Raw genomic sequence first — 14,613 nt, forward strand, 5'->3', positions numbered from 1 at the left:
ATTCCACGATGACTCACGTTAGCAGGATAAAAAAAAAAAAAAGCAAAAACAACCTCTTACCCTTTCAAATAGTTCCATGCACTTTCATTATGTGGTACTAGTTTGATCATTTCCAGAGTGTACCTGTAAGAAAAAGAACACAAATAAACATGTGTGTAACTCTGCAAGAGCAGTGCACTAATGAGAAGCAGTCTTCCTATGATGGGGGCACAACCTGGACATGAGCTTTCACTGATCTCTGCTGGTGGACTTGGTACCTCCCTGGGTTATATCTGAATTAGAGACTCCCTCGTGGCTGCAATGGTCAATTCTTATTTACAAAGTAATACGAAGGCTCAGTTCACAAATGGAAAAGAAGTTAATGTTGGAGACTTCCTTTCACTTAGGCTTTCCCTCTGAAGGAAATGTCAGCCACAACAAGGAGACTGTCCTTTTTTTGCTGAAGCAATCTTGGGGAAAATGTCTAAGATCTACTTATGCCAGAAGAATCATGACTCATTGAAAAAGAACTAAATAATCTTGGAAGCTATAATAAAAAATAGACAAGCATGGAGATTATATAGACAAAGAATAAAAACAAGAAACCAACAACTGCATATTTCTTATATTCCAAAACAAGAGTACCTGCAAACTATGATGTGATTCCATTCCAAATGGACGCTCCCTACTTTTCTCTTCCCCTTAACCAGATTATTAATTGTAATTTAGATCCAGTTACAAAAAATTCCAAGGGAAGTACAGAACTTTGCTTCACTATATGCTTGCTCAAATGAGTTAGTGACTGACTAAAGTTTAGTAATCTTAGTTTTGTTGCAGTGCTGTTTTAACGGCATTTTTTTTCACAGAAAGTAATAATAAACTCATTCAGCATTACCAAAATTATGAATATTATAAAAAAAGAAGCCTGGAGAAGAGAGTTAATATAGGACACTAGACTGGAGACTGCGTGTGTGTGCTTTTTTAAAATTTAAATCACCAGAACCCTATATATAGAACAGATAAAATTAGAGCCAACTGCCCTGATCCACGCAGAAGTAAGGGCAAGGGAGATGACAGGCAGATGTACCATAAAATCAGCTCTTCCTAGGAGCTGTTGAAACAACTTTTATAATTAAAGTATGACTATAATCTCATCAGGCTATAAAGACAATAAACATATTCAAATTTCACACAAGACACTGAGACAAATGAGACAAAGTCAGAAAAGAGGTTTAGGGACAGAATATAGAAATTCATGCCAATTCAGAAATTTCTAGATCTTGTAACAGCATTTTGTATGCTAGAGCAGTTTTCAACTGGGGGCGATTTGGGCTGGGGAGGGGTTTACTACTGAGATATAGGGCATAAACGCTGAGAATGGAGCCACACATCCTGTAATGCACAGGACCACAAAGACTCATTGGCCCAAACCCTGCACTCTGGGGACTGTTATCTAAAATTTAATGAGATAGTTTTAAAATAAAGCTTCCTAGACACTATGAAATCTGAGTTCTTCTCAATCTACAGTAGCAACAATATTTTAAGAAACTTAAGGCACTACAAAGTAAAGGTTTACTATACACCAGGGGCCCCCAACCCCCAGGCAGTGGACCACTCCCCATCGCTCACATTACCACGTGAACCATTCCCGCCACGGCCCCACCCCACCCCCGGTCCGTGAAAGAACTGTCTTCCACGAAACCAGTCCCTGGTGCCAAAAAGCTTGGGGACTGCTGCTATACACTATATTATTCGTAAATTTATCATTATAGGTTTCACCTAAGTATTCTGTGCTATTACTTCCATGAGGGTAGGATTGGGGCAATCTTGATCTTGGCTGTATCCCAACGCCTTTATGCCCTGTATCTCAGTAGTAACATGAGACGTGGTAGGCACACAAATATTCTTTTGATGAGTCAACAAGTGAAGATTACTAACTGGACTTCTCTCTCCAATACAGCACGATCATTGTAGCCCGTAGTGTTAGAAATTACGAAGTATCTTTGGTTCCAGACAGAGTTATTTCTCACATCCTCTTTGAGAAGCTGGTCTACATACTGCAGCTCATTATCCCAAAGTTTAAATTCCTAAAAGAAAATACAAAATAAAACATCCAATTAGAAATGTCCTATCATTTATTAACAACAAAAATAAATAAATAAAACTTCAGCAAAGCTAAGCAGGTAGAACTGAAGACATGGACTCATCACATATTTGGAGGAGAGGGATGCTGAAGGTCAAGGAAATGGCAGGGAAAGAAAAGTCATCAAAGACAGAGGAATGGCAATGAGGAAGGAAAAATTAGGAAGTGATGGTGAGCACCCAGAGTGGCTGTCATTCAGTACCATCTTGTGGAAAACAATTTAGATACCAAGCAGCGTGTTTTAACTTTGACCCAAGAACTAAAGAATTAAATCAAAAGAAAAAAAAAAGAAAGTATATCTAACTAAATGCTTATGCATTGTTTACGGTAAAAATGTGGAAGAAAAAAACCAAACTCAGTAATAAGACAATGATTAACTGTACTACTGTATATTAATTTGATGTGATTTGACATTATTACATATATTAAGTAAAAGGGAAGTATTCAAAAATGCTAAAATACATGTAGATAAATATACAATTGGATTTAGATATAAATTTTTACATTACAAAGCTGTTTTAATTTAAAAAATTATGGAGAGAACCAACAAAGACAATTTGAAAAAGGAATAAAAGGTCAAAATGTACAAATGCTGCAAAAGTTGGGGACATTAACTATGAAAAAGCTAACGGAGATATATTGCTTATTTGATACTAGCAAAAAACTAGAATTTCATAAAAAAATAAAAATACTAAATGTCTTTACAAAATGTATTCCTTTAATCAAATTTGGAAAAGTTTAAATTTTTAAGCAATAAATTTTTTGGTGAAATACTCTTGGTATAATGAACAGTGCAGAAAGTAGCAATTCCTGGAAAAAATTCACTGGACACAACACTACAATTGTTTGCTGGAATAAATAAAAATGCCCAGAGTGGGAGTTATAACTATTTTCTTTTCTTTTTTTTTTTAAAGATTTTTTTGATGTGGACCAATTTTTAAAAGTCGTCATTGAATTTGTTACAATATTGCTTCTGTTTTATGTTTTGATTTTTGGCCCCAAGGTATGGGGGATCTTAGCTCCCTGAACAGGATCGAACTTGCACCCCCTGCATTGTAAGGCGAAATATTAACCAGTGGACCGCCAGGGAAGTCCCATAACTGTTTTCTTCTATTCAGGACTTAGCATAAAATTTTAACAAGTGGGCAGAAATAAAATATACAACAGTTACCGTAAAATCATATTTCAAAGTTTATGCATGTAAAACCTTAATATGTAATATGTCCTTGTTAATTAAAATAACACAGCTGTATTAAAAATTTACAACTACTTTTTCTATTCAATTTGCTAGCAAATACGTGACACAAATTCAATCCAAAAAGTATTTTAAAAGTCACTATTATTCTTCTTTAATGTGAAGTTACTCACCAACATATCCAAAGAGATTATAAAGGTTAACCAATATGAAGGATGTCAGATTTAATTAAGTATCTGAATAATTCTTAATCATTATATATTGTTTGTAATGATCTATACATGTGTTTCAGTTTAAGTATACTACAATTTAATAGTAATTAAATTATTTAATTCAGTTAAAAAAATAAAAATCTGTAAAACACAAGAAAGGCAATACCTGAATAACCCATTGTCGATGTTGCCAGGCGTGATAATTCTTTGCATCCTGATTAAGAATATCAGCAATAAACTCAAGCTCCTGAGATGGGTCTCTCAGCCATTCCACTAGCACTCGCCTATGATGCCTAAAGTCGAGAGAAGAAGTTTCGTGTTAATTTTACCCCAAAATGAAAGTATCTGCTGCATGGGTTAGGTGATGTGGAGGGACACTCAAGAAACAGCAATTTATCTCTAATTCTCAAGACTCTACTAGAAAGAAAAGGTACTACAGAATAAACACTAAGAGAAAAAATTTCAGAACACTAAGTAACAGCTGAGAAACATAAAACAGTGATTTGCACGTAAAATGAAACCAGATAGTAAGAGCTTAAAGAAGGTTTATCTCAAGCTAAATCTGAAAGTACAGTTATCTCTTGACAACCACAATACCCTGTGAAAGAATTTTTCAACATGCCCAGATATCACAATGAGATTATGGGAAATGTGATACTATTTTATGAAGTATGGAAGCCCCTCTGGTTATCAGCATGCTGCCAGCTTTCCTTAAGTCCTAAGTGCCAACATTCAAGCAACTTATTCTACCAGTTTGTGGGCAGAATGGAATTCACTTCTTCTCTGGCAAGTAGCTATGACAAGTTGCAAGTTTGTCAAAAGGGGAGTTTCTGTACCAGGAAAATACTTCTAAGAGTTCTCTATTGGGTTCTATTTTTATAATTTTCTTTAGCTGCAATATTTATAAAAAATCTATTAGTGAAAATGTTCTAAAATTCACTGTGGTGATGGCTGCACATATATACCCCTTAGATGGGTAAATAGCATGATATGTGAATTGTATCTCAGTGAAGCTGTTTTTTTTTTGTTTTTTTTGTTTTTTTTTGCGGTACGCGGGCCTCTCACTGTTGTGGCCTCTCCCGTTGCGGAGCGCAGGCTCTGGACGCGCAGGCTCAGCGGCCATGGCTCACGGGCCCAGCTGCTCCGCGGCATGTGGGATCTTCCCGGACCGGGGCACGAACCCGTGTCCCCTGCATCGGCAGGCGGACTCTCAACTACTGCGCCACCAGGGAAGCCCAGTGAAGCTGTTTTTTAAAAAAACCCATTAGTATTCATTACACTAAAAGTGAGCAGGGATGATGGGGGAAAGGGGAAAGATTGAATGCTTAATGGGTGACCTATTCTACATGCATGGAAAATCTGAAAATTCATCTTAGGGAATATTAAGAAGGCAAGATACTACCAAGAGGAAGATCCTAGAGGGAACGGTTTCCAAATAATTTAATAAGTCTTCCAAGTCAGTGAGCACAGTAATAATTTATTTTTCCAGGTTACTGGTAAATTCTATAATTCAGGAAAAACTTAAGAATTAGGTCCTCCAGTGTGTCAAAATGACTTCTCAGAACAAAATACTAAGAGGCTCTCTCTGATGTTCTATGATTTAAAGAGTATTGAATTAAATACAGGGGTTTGAGCTTACAGCGTAAATTTTCAAAGTGCATTTAATAAACAGTGACCTGGGGCCTCCCTGGTGGCGCAGTGGTTGAGAGTCCGCCTGCCGATGCAGGGGATACGGGTTCGTGCCCCGGTCTGGGAGGATCCCATATGCCGCGGAGCGGCTGGGCCCGTGAGCCATGGCCGCTGGGCCTGCGCATCCGGAGCCTGTGCTCCGCAACGGGAGAGGCCACAACAGTGAGAGGCCCGCATACCGCAAAAAAAAAAAAAAAAAAAAAAAAAAAAAAAAAAAAAAAAAAAAAAACAGTGACCTGGCATACAGGATTTGCATTACTTGTACTAGACTAGTTACAATAGCAACTAGTGGAGTGAGCAGTTTAAAATGAACCGTAATTAAAAACTGCTAAGTTTCCAACAGCAGCTGCTCTGGGTTTCTTTTTTTCTTTTTAAATTTTTAAAATTTTATTTTTGGCTGTGTTGGGTCTTCATTGCTGCACACGGGCTTTCTCTAGTGGCGGCAAGTGGGGGCTACTCTTCATTGCAGTGTGCGGGCTTCTCATTGCAGTGGCTTCTCTTGTTGCGGAGCACGGGCTCTAGGCATGTGGGCTTCAGTAGTTGCAGCACGTGGGCTCAGTAGTTGTGGCTCGCAGGCTCTAGAGCGCAGGTTCAGCAGCTGTGGTGCACAGGCTTAGCTTCTCCGCGGCATGTGGGATCTTCCCGGAGCAGGGCTCGAACCCATGTCTCCTGCATTGGCAGGTGGATTCTTATCCACTGAGCCACCAGGGAAGCCCGCTCTGGGTGTCTTTATATTTTTTTTTCAAAACGATAGGTGACAACGTGTTAATGACAGAATCTGCAGTGTCCAGAAAAGGAAGCTACTTCTCTTCAGCAAAAACTAGATGTAATCAAATGCTGAGAATGCTTGTGATGTCTGGATTTGTTTTTAAGATAAAATGGTACATAGTTTATGTATCTCTTCAAGTACTTTTCTGGACTTTTTTTTTTTTTTTTTGGCCGCAACACACAGCTTGTGGGATCTCAGTTCCCCGACCAGGTATTGAACCTGGGCCACGGCAGTGGAAGTGCCGAATCCTAACCACTAGACCACCAGGGAACTCCCTTCTGGAGCTATAACCTCCAAATATTTATGTAAAAGCACCTTAATTCCGAAGGGTCGATGTCTTTTAAATGAGGGACTGAAACTCTCTAGCTAATCACTTTTGTCACTAAAACAACTCTTTCATAAAGCAATTTCTCAGGAATGCAACCATCATACACTTACAAAGAAAGAAGCTACAGAGGTAGTTGTTTAAAAGTCTACAAATGGAAATCCACAAGAGCTAGCACTTCCATGCTTTGCCAGTTACTCACTGTCAGATCTATTATGTTCTAATTCTTTGAAAATTAAGTATCTACTTATGGTTTGTACTCCTTAACGACCGTATTTGATCATGCAGATGATTATTAGCCAACTGGGCCAGAGAGCAGTTCACTCTCCACATGTGTCCACAGCTGGGGAGCTGTTCCTTCTCCTAAGGCTAACCTACGTGTTGGATCTCTTCCCAACTCCAAGCAAGCCCTTACTCTAGCCTCCTTTTCTCCAGAATTCTCACCTTCTCTCTTTCTAGTAATTCTCCCCACACCATGAAGTCTTTGCCACGTTGGAAAAACAAAACCCAAAGACACAGCCGTGACCAGCCGCTTGCTCCATCTTCTTTCTCAACAGCGATTCAAGCCCTGCTCCGGGGCTCATTTCCTCTTCCCACCCCTGCCCTGCCCCGCCCCGCCCCTGGTGGGAGGACTGCTCGTGCCCAGACCAGTCACTGGCAAGCGCCCACTTAATAATCCCACGGGTCAGCTCTAGCCCCCGCTCCCCTCGACCTCTCAGCAGTAGCTGATACTGCCACCCACCCCTTTCTCCCTGAAGCTCTCCCTTCTCTTGGTTTCTGTGAGGACGCTGGCTTCTGGTTTCCCTCCTCAGTCGTCCTGGACCACCTCTCTGCCTCTCAGACGCTGATGCTCACCAGTGTTCTCTCCCCAACCTTCTCTAATTCTCCCTGAGCGTCCTCATCCAGAGCTGTGACGGCCTCTCCAGAGAAGCATTTTTCAGTCACTTACTGGACAACCGGACACCCTTACACAGGTTTTCCATAAGCACATCAAATTCTACTTGTCTAGTACTGAATCCACCCTTCTTTCCCCAAAATGTGCTGCTTTGTTTCCCAAAATTCCCCAAGTGGTCAGCACCACCATTCACCCAATGGTCAAGCCAAAAATATAGACATCATTCTTCTCTGTCACTCCCCTGATAAGTTTAACTTCAAAGCCTGTTGCTTCTGCCTCCAAAACCTCTCTCACATCTACCCTTCTCTCTCCCATACCCTACCACACTCTCCTCTGGCTCCTGCACTGCCATGGCCCGCCAGAACTGTGAGCCTGTTCTGCTATCCTCCACCCTGCTGTCAGGGTAAAGCTCCTAAGACGCAAATCTAATCATACTACTTCCTTAATTAAAATGTCAGGAGCTCTCCACTGTAGCTAAGATCAATCCCCAAACCCTTACCAATGTTCATAAGGCCCTTTATGATCTCGTCCTAGGGCCCCCAAATGTACTCTAATCACATGAATTACATGCAGTTCCCGGAGTGCACCAAGCTCTTTCATGTCTCTTCTCCCCAGAATATTCTCTTTGCCTCAGCAGTCTTTCTTCTCAGAAATCATCCTTAAATCTCAGGCATAAAGACAGGGTGGTGTGTGTGCCAGTCATTACACTGGAAAAACACCAAACATCAAATGGAGGCAAGCCCTGCATGAAGAGCAGGCAGTCAGTGGCACAGAAGTGGAGACAGCTCTTGACGGACACCACACTGCTGCTGCTCCTTCACCATGACCACGGCAACGCCACCTCGTCTCCTCCTCCTCCTCCTCCTCCTTGACCGCCACCTCCATCACCACAGTCTCTACCATTCATGGGGGGCTCACTGAATGCTGGGCACTGTCCGGACTCTTTCTTTCTTTCCTATTTGTTCTCTGTCCTCCTGTTCCATAACTTCTCTTTTCCCCCACCTTGTCCTGCTCCCCCATCCTCTTGTCTAAGCTAAGTTAGGGGCTTAATTTTTAGAACAAATACACACTGTAAAAAACCCTACCATTATATTCTTCACACTGCTCTGTAAAATGACTGGTTTTATTATTTGCTTTTTCCCTTTTAGACGGTGTCTCATTCATCTTTGTACCCCCAACATCAATAAAAATTTTTTTTGGGGGGGGGGTTCGTGGGCCTCTCACTGTTGTGGCCTCTCCCGTTGTGGACCACAGGCTCCGGACGCGCAGGCTCAGCAGCCATGGCTCACGGGCCCAGCCGCTCCGTGGCATGTGGGATCTTCCCGGACCAGGGTACAAACCTGTGTCCCCTGCATCGGCAGGCAGACTCTCAACCACTGCGCCACCAGGGAAGCCCAATAAAAAATTTTTAATAAACAAACGAATAAAAGATGAAACACCAGAGAGTCATTTTATAACACACTGAATAGAAACATTTTTTCCGATTTTTCACTCAAATATTTTCCTGACTCTAGTACTATCACGTGCTAATATCGAAGTCTGAAATAATTACGGCAGCAAACATTTGAGTGTTAACTACGGGTCAAGCACCACTTCAAGCGCTCAACGTAAAGTTACCTCAGTTACTCCCAACAACACTGTTACGACTGGTGACATTAGCTCCAATGCAAGCACTGCAATTATAAAGAAACAAACAATTCCCTATGGCTTTGTCACCCACTGGCAGGTACTATTAGCATAGTGACTTATTTCCTTCCTAGTTTCATCTTACCAAACTTGATAGTTTTTGGGCTGTTCCTCAATTATTGCCGTGATGTAGTTCATTTCCTCGTGTAGATCCTTTTGGAGTGACTTTAAGAGAACTCTCCGAAAATGCCTACAGCAAACATCAAGCATCCAAAGTCTCATTACTCCACATAAATTGCCCAGCCACAGTATCAAATGAAGTCACAAGACAGCAACATAGACACATTTTTGGTAGGTATTCTATATAACCAATCATTTAGCAACTTAACTGCTTGTGGTTGTCCAAACTCATACAACTATCTGATAAATGGAAGAATCAAGCATTTTGAAGCAAAATAGTGAAAGGCAGCAAGTGTGAGACAGAAGAAAAGACAACCAACAAATGATTATTTCCAGGTAATACTCTGGTTACTAGTGTTCTATTACACAAGAATCAAAAACATCTCTTTCCCCATATGGTATAACCTGTTCATTTAGATACATTACTCATATAATAAATTAATTTCATTACAAACATTATCATATATTTTACTTTTAGAACCACCATAAAAATGCTACTTATAAATGAAACAAGTTTCTCTTTAATTTCTTCACAGGTGAAGTCAAATCATTAAAAAACCTTTTCCCTAAAGACATGATTAGTTCTAGTCTATTTTTACTTCAAAATTTCAAAATATTCCAACTCAATACATAATGAGACAAAAAACTTAAAAATAATTTTTAATACATCTTTATTGGAGCATAATTGCTTCACAATACTGTGTTCGTTTCTGCGGTATAACAAAGCGAATCAGCCATATGTATACATATATCCTTATATCCCCTCCTTCGTGAGCCTCCCTCCCACCCTCCCCATCCCACCCCTCTAGGTGGTCACAAAGCACCGAGCTGATCTCCCTGTGCTATGCTGCTGCTTCCCACTAGCTATCTATTTTACATTTGGTAGTGTACACGTCGATGCTACTCTCACTTTGCCCCAGTTTCCCGACCACCCTGTGTCCTCAAGTCCATTTCTATGTTTACGATTTTATTCCTGCCCTGCCACTAGGTTCAGCAGTACCATTTTTTTGATTCCATATATATGTATTAGCATACGGTATTTGTTTTTCTCTTTGACTTACTTCACTTTGTATGACAGACTCTAGATCCATCCACCTCACTACAAATAACTCAATTTCGTTTCTTTTTATGGCTGAGTACTATTCCATTGTATATATGTGCCACATCTTCTTTATCCATTCATCTGTTGATGAACATTTAGGTTGCTTCCATGTCCTGGCTATTCTAAATAGTGCTGCAATGAACACTGTGTTCCATGTCTCTTTCTGAATAATGGTTTTCTCAGGGTATATGCCCAATAGTGGGATTGCTGGATCATATGGTAGTTCTATTTTTAGTTTTTTAAGGAACCTCTATACTGTTCTCCATAGTGGTTGTATCAATTTACCTTCCCACCAACAGTGCAAGAGGGTTCCCTTTCACCACACCCTTTCCAGCATTTACTGTTTCTAGATTTTTTGTTAATAGCCATTCTGACTGGTGTGAGGTGATACCTCACTGTAGTTTTGATTTGCACTTTGCTAATAATTAGTGATGTTAAGCATCTTTTCATATGCCTCTTGGCCATCTGTATGTCTTCTTTGGTGAAATGTCTATTTAAGTCTTCCATGCAGTTTTTAATTGGGTTGTTTGTTTTTCGATATTGAGCTCCATGAGCTGTTTGTATATTTTGGAGATTAATCCTTTGTCCATTGTTTCACTTGCAAATATTTTCTCCCATTCTGAGAGTTGTCTTTTCGTCTTGATTAGATTTCCTTTGCTGTGCAAAAGCTTTTAACTTTAATTAGGTCCCATTTGTTTATTTTTGCTTTTATCTTCATTACTCTAGGGGGTGGGACAAAAAAGATCTTGCTGTGTTTTATGTCAAAGAGTGTTTTTCCTATGTTTTCCTCTAAGAGTTTTATAGTGTCTGGTCTTACATTTAGGTCTTTAATCCATTTTGAGTTTATTTTTGTGTATGGTGTTAGGGAGTGTTCTAATTTCATTCTTTTACATGTAGCTGTCCAGTTTTCACAGCACCACTTATTGAAGAGGCTGTCTTTTCTCCATTGTATGTTCTTGCCTCCTTTGTCATAGATTAGGTTGACTACATGTGCATGGGTTTATCTCTGGGCTTTCTATCCTGTTCCACTGATCTATATTTCTGTTTTTGTGCCAGTACCATATTGTCTTGATTACTCTAGCTTTGTAGTATAGTTTGAAGTCGGGGAGCCTGATTCTTACAGCTCTGTTTTTCTTTCTCAAGATTGCTTCGGCTATTCGGGGTCTTTTGTGTTTCCATACAAATTGTAAAAATTTTTGCACTAATTCTGTGAAGAATGACATTGATAGTTTGATAGGGATTGCACTGAATCTGTAGATTGCTTTGGGTAGTATAGCCATTTTCACAATATTGATTCTTCCAATCCAAGAACATGGCATATTTCTCCATCTGTTTACATCATCTTTGATTTCTTTCATCAGTGCTTTATAGTTTTCTGAGTAGAAGTATTTTGCCCCCTTAGGTAGGTTTATTCCTAGGTATTTTATTCTGTTGCAATGGTAAATGGGATTATTTCCAGAAAATGGGTTTGCCCATTTTCTGGAGAGTTTTTATAAATGGGTGTTGAATTTTGTCAAAAGCTTTTTCTGCATCAATTGAGATGATCATATGCTTTTTATTCTGTAATTTGTTAATATGGTGTATCACATTGATTGATTTGCATATACTGAAGAATCCTTGCATCCCTGGGATAAACCCCACTAGATCATGGTGTATGATCCTTTTAATATGTTGTTGGATCCTGTTTGTTAGTATTTTGTTGAGGATCTTTGTAGCTATGTTCATCAGTGATATTGGTCTATAATTTTTTTTGTGATATCTTTTTCTGGTTTTCGTATCAGGGTGATGGTGGCTTCGTACAATGAATTTGCGAGCGTTCCTCCCTCTGTAATTTTTTGGAAGAATTTGAGAAGGATGGGTGTTAGCTCTTCTCTAAATGTTTGATAGAATTCACCTGTGAAGCCATCCGGCCCTGGACTTTTGTTTGTTGGAAGACTTTTAATTACAGTTTGAATTTCATTACTTATGATAGGTCTGTTTATATTTTCTAATTCTTCCTAGTTCTGTCTTGGAAAATTGTACCTTTCCAAGAATTTGTCCATTTCTTCATGGCTGTCCATTTTTCTGGCATATAGTTGTTTGTAGTAGTCTCTTATAATCCTTTGTATTTCTGTGGTGTCAGTTGTGATTTCTTCTTCTTCATTTCTAATTTTATTGATTTGCATCCCCTCCCTTTTTTTCTTGGTGAGTCTGGCTAAAGGTTTATCAATTTTGTTTATCTTCTCAAAGAACTAGCTTTTAGTTTTATTGATCTTTGCTATTGCTTTCTTTGTTCCTATTTCATTTATTTCTGCTCTGATATTTATGATTTCTTTCCTTCTACTGACTTTGGGTTTTCTTTGTTCTTCTTTCTCTACTTCCTTTAGGTGTAGGGTTAGATTGTTTGAGACTTTTCTTGTTTCTTGAGGTGAGATTGAATTGCTATAAACTTCCCTCTTAGAACTGTTTTTGCTGCATCCCATAGGTTTTCGGTTGTGTTTCTGTTGTCATTTGTTTCTATGTATTTTATTTCTTCTTTGATTTCTTCAGTGATCTGTTATTTAGTAGTGCACTGTTTAGCCTCCATGTATTTGTGTTTTTTAGTCTTTTTCCTATAACTGATTTCCAATCTCATACCATTGTGGTCAGAAAAGATGCCTGATATGATTTCAATTTTCTTAAATTTTCCGAGGCTTGATTTGTGACCCATGATGTGATCTATCCTGGAGAATGTTCTGTGTGCACCTGAAAAAAAGTGTATTCTGCCACTTTTGGGTGGAATGTTCTATAAATATCAATTAAATCTATCTGGTCTATTGTGTCATTTAAAGCTTGTGTTTCTTTATTTTCTGTTTGGATGATCTGTCCATTGGGTAAGTGGGTTGTTAAAGTCCCCTACTATTAGTGTGTTACTGTCGATTTCTCCTTTCCTGGTTGTTAGCATTTGCCTTATGTATGGAGGTGCTCCTATGTTGGGTGCATAAACATTTATAATTGTTGTATCTTCTTCTTGGATTGACCCCTTGATCATCATGTAGTGTCCTTCCTTGTCTCTTGTAACAGTCTTTATTTTCAAGTCTATTTTATCTGATACGAGTATTGTTACTGCAGCTTTCTTTTGATTTCCATTTGCATGCAGTATGTTTTTCCATTCCCTCACTTTCCGCCTGTATGTGTCCCTACATCTGAAGTGCATCTCTTGTAGACAGCATATATATGGATCTTGTTTTTGTATCCATTCAGCCAGTCTGTGTCTTTTGGTTGGGGCATTTAATCCATTTATATTCAAGGTTATTATCGATATGTATATTCCTATTACCATTTTCTTAATTGTTTTGGGTTTGTTTTTGTAGGTCTTTTTCTTCTCGTGTTTCCCGCCTAGATAAGTTTCTTTAGCATTTATTGTAAAGCTGGTTTAGTGGTGCTGAATTCTCTCAGCTTTTGCTTGTCTGAAAAGCTTTTAATTTCTCCATCAAATCTGAATAAGATCATTGCTGGGCAGAGCAGTCTTGGTTGTAGGTTTTTGTTTTTCATCACTTCAAGTATACCTTGCCACTCCCTTCTGGCTTGCAGAGTTTGTGCTGAAAAATCAGCTGTTAACGTTTTGGGGATTCCATTGTATGTTATTTTTTGTTTTTCCCTTGCTTTTAATATTTTTTCTTTGTATTTAATTTTGGTTAGTTTTAGTATGTCTTGGTGTGTTTTTCCTAGGGTTTATCCTGTACGGAACTCTCTGTGCTTCCTGGACTTAGGTGACTATTTCCTTTGCCACGTTAGGGAAGTTTTCCACTATAATCTCGTCAAATATTTTCTCAGACCCTTTCTTTTTCTCTTCTTCTTCTGGGACCCCTATAGTTTGAATGTTGGTGCGTTTAGTGTTGTCCCAGAGCTACCTGAGATTGTCTTCTATTCTTTTCATTCTTTTTTCTTTATTCTGTTCCTCGGCAGTTATTTCGACCATTTTATCTTCCAGCTCACTTATTCGTTCTTCTGCCACAGTTATTCTGTTATTGATTCCTTCTAGTGTATTTTTCATTTCAGTTGTGTTGTTCATCTCTGTTTGTTTGTTCTTTAGTTCTTCTAGATCTTTGTTAAACATTTCTTGTATTTTCTCAGTCAGTGCCTCCATTTTATTTCCGAGAGTCTGAATCATCTTTACTATCATTACTGTGAATTCTTTTTCAGGTAGATTGCCTATTTCCTCTTCATTTATTTGGCCTTGTATGTTTTTACCTTGCCTCTTCATCTGTGACATATATTTTGCAGTCTCATTTTTTTTTTTTTTTTGATGGGTGGGATTGTGTTCCTGTCTTACTTGTTGTTTGGCCTGAGGCGTCCAACACTGGAGTTTGTTGGCTGTTGGGTAGGGCTGGGTCTTGGTGCCGAGATGAGGACCTCTGGGAGACCTCACTGCGATGAATATTCCCTGGGGTCTGAGGTGCTCTGTTAGTCCAGTGGTTCAGACTCGGAACTCCTACCGCAGGAGCTTCGGTCCTACCCCTGGCTCATGTGCCAAGAT

The 14,613-nt window shown here is 39.2% G+C and overlaps 1 protein-coding gene across 1 annotated transcript in view; it reads right to left on the bottom strand.

Moving 5' to 3' along the window:
• The window catches only part of FNTA (farnesyltransferase, CAAX box, subunit alpha), a 29,870-nt gene that overhangs the window by 1,936 nt on the left and 13,321 nt on the right, over positions 1–14,613 (bottom strand). The window contains exons 4-7 of the mRNA XM_082608868.1: positions 8,979–9,083; positions 3,696–3,822; positions 1,918–2,066; positions 61–123 (exon numbers count right to left, since the gene is read on the bottom strand). Coding sequence (XP_082464994.1) covers positions 61–123; positions 1,918–2,066; positions 3,696–3,822; positions 8,979–9,083 — 444 coding nt within the window. The remainder of the gene's footprint in view (positions 1–60; positions 124–1,917; positions 2,067–3,695; positions 3,823–8,978; positions 9,084–14,613) is intronic.

This window comes from Mesoplodon mirus, assembly GCF_964341445.2.
Source record: "Mesoplodon mirus genome assembly, chromosome: 20".
Lineage (NCBI taxonomy): Eukaryota > Metazoa > Chordata > Mammalia > Artiodactyla > Ziphiidae > Mesoplodon > Mesoplodon mirus.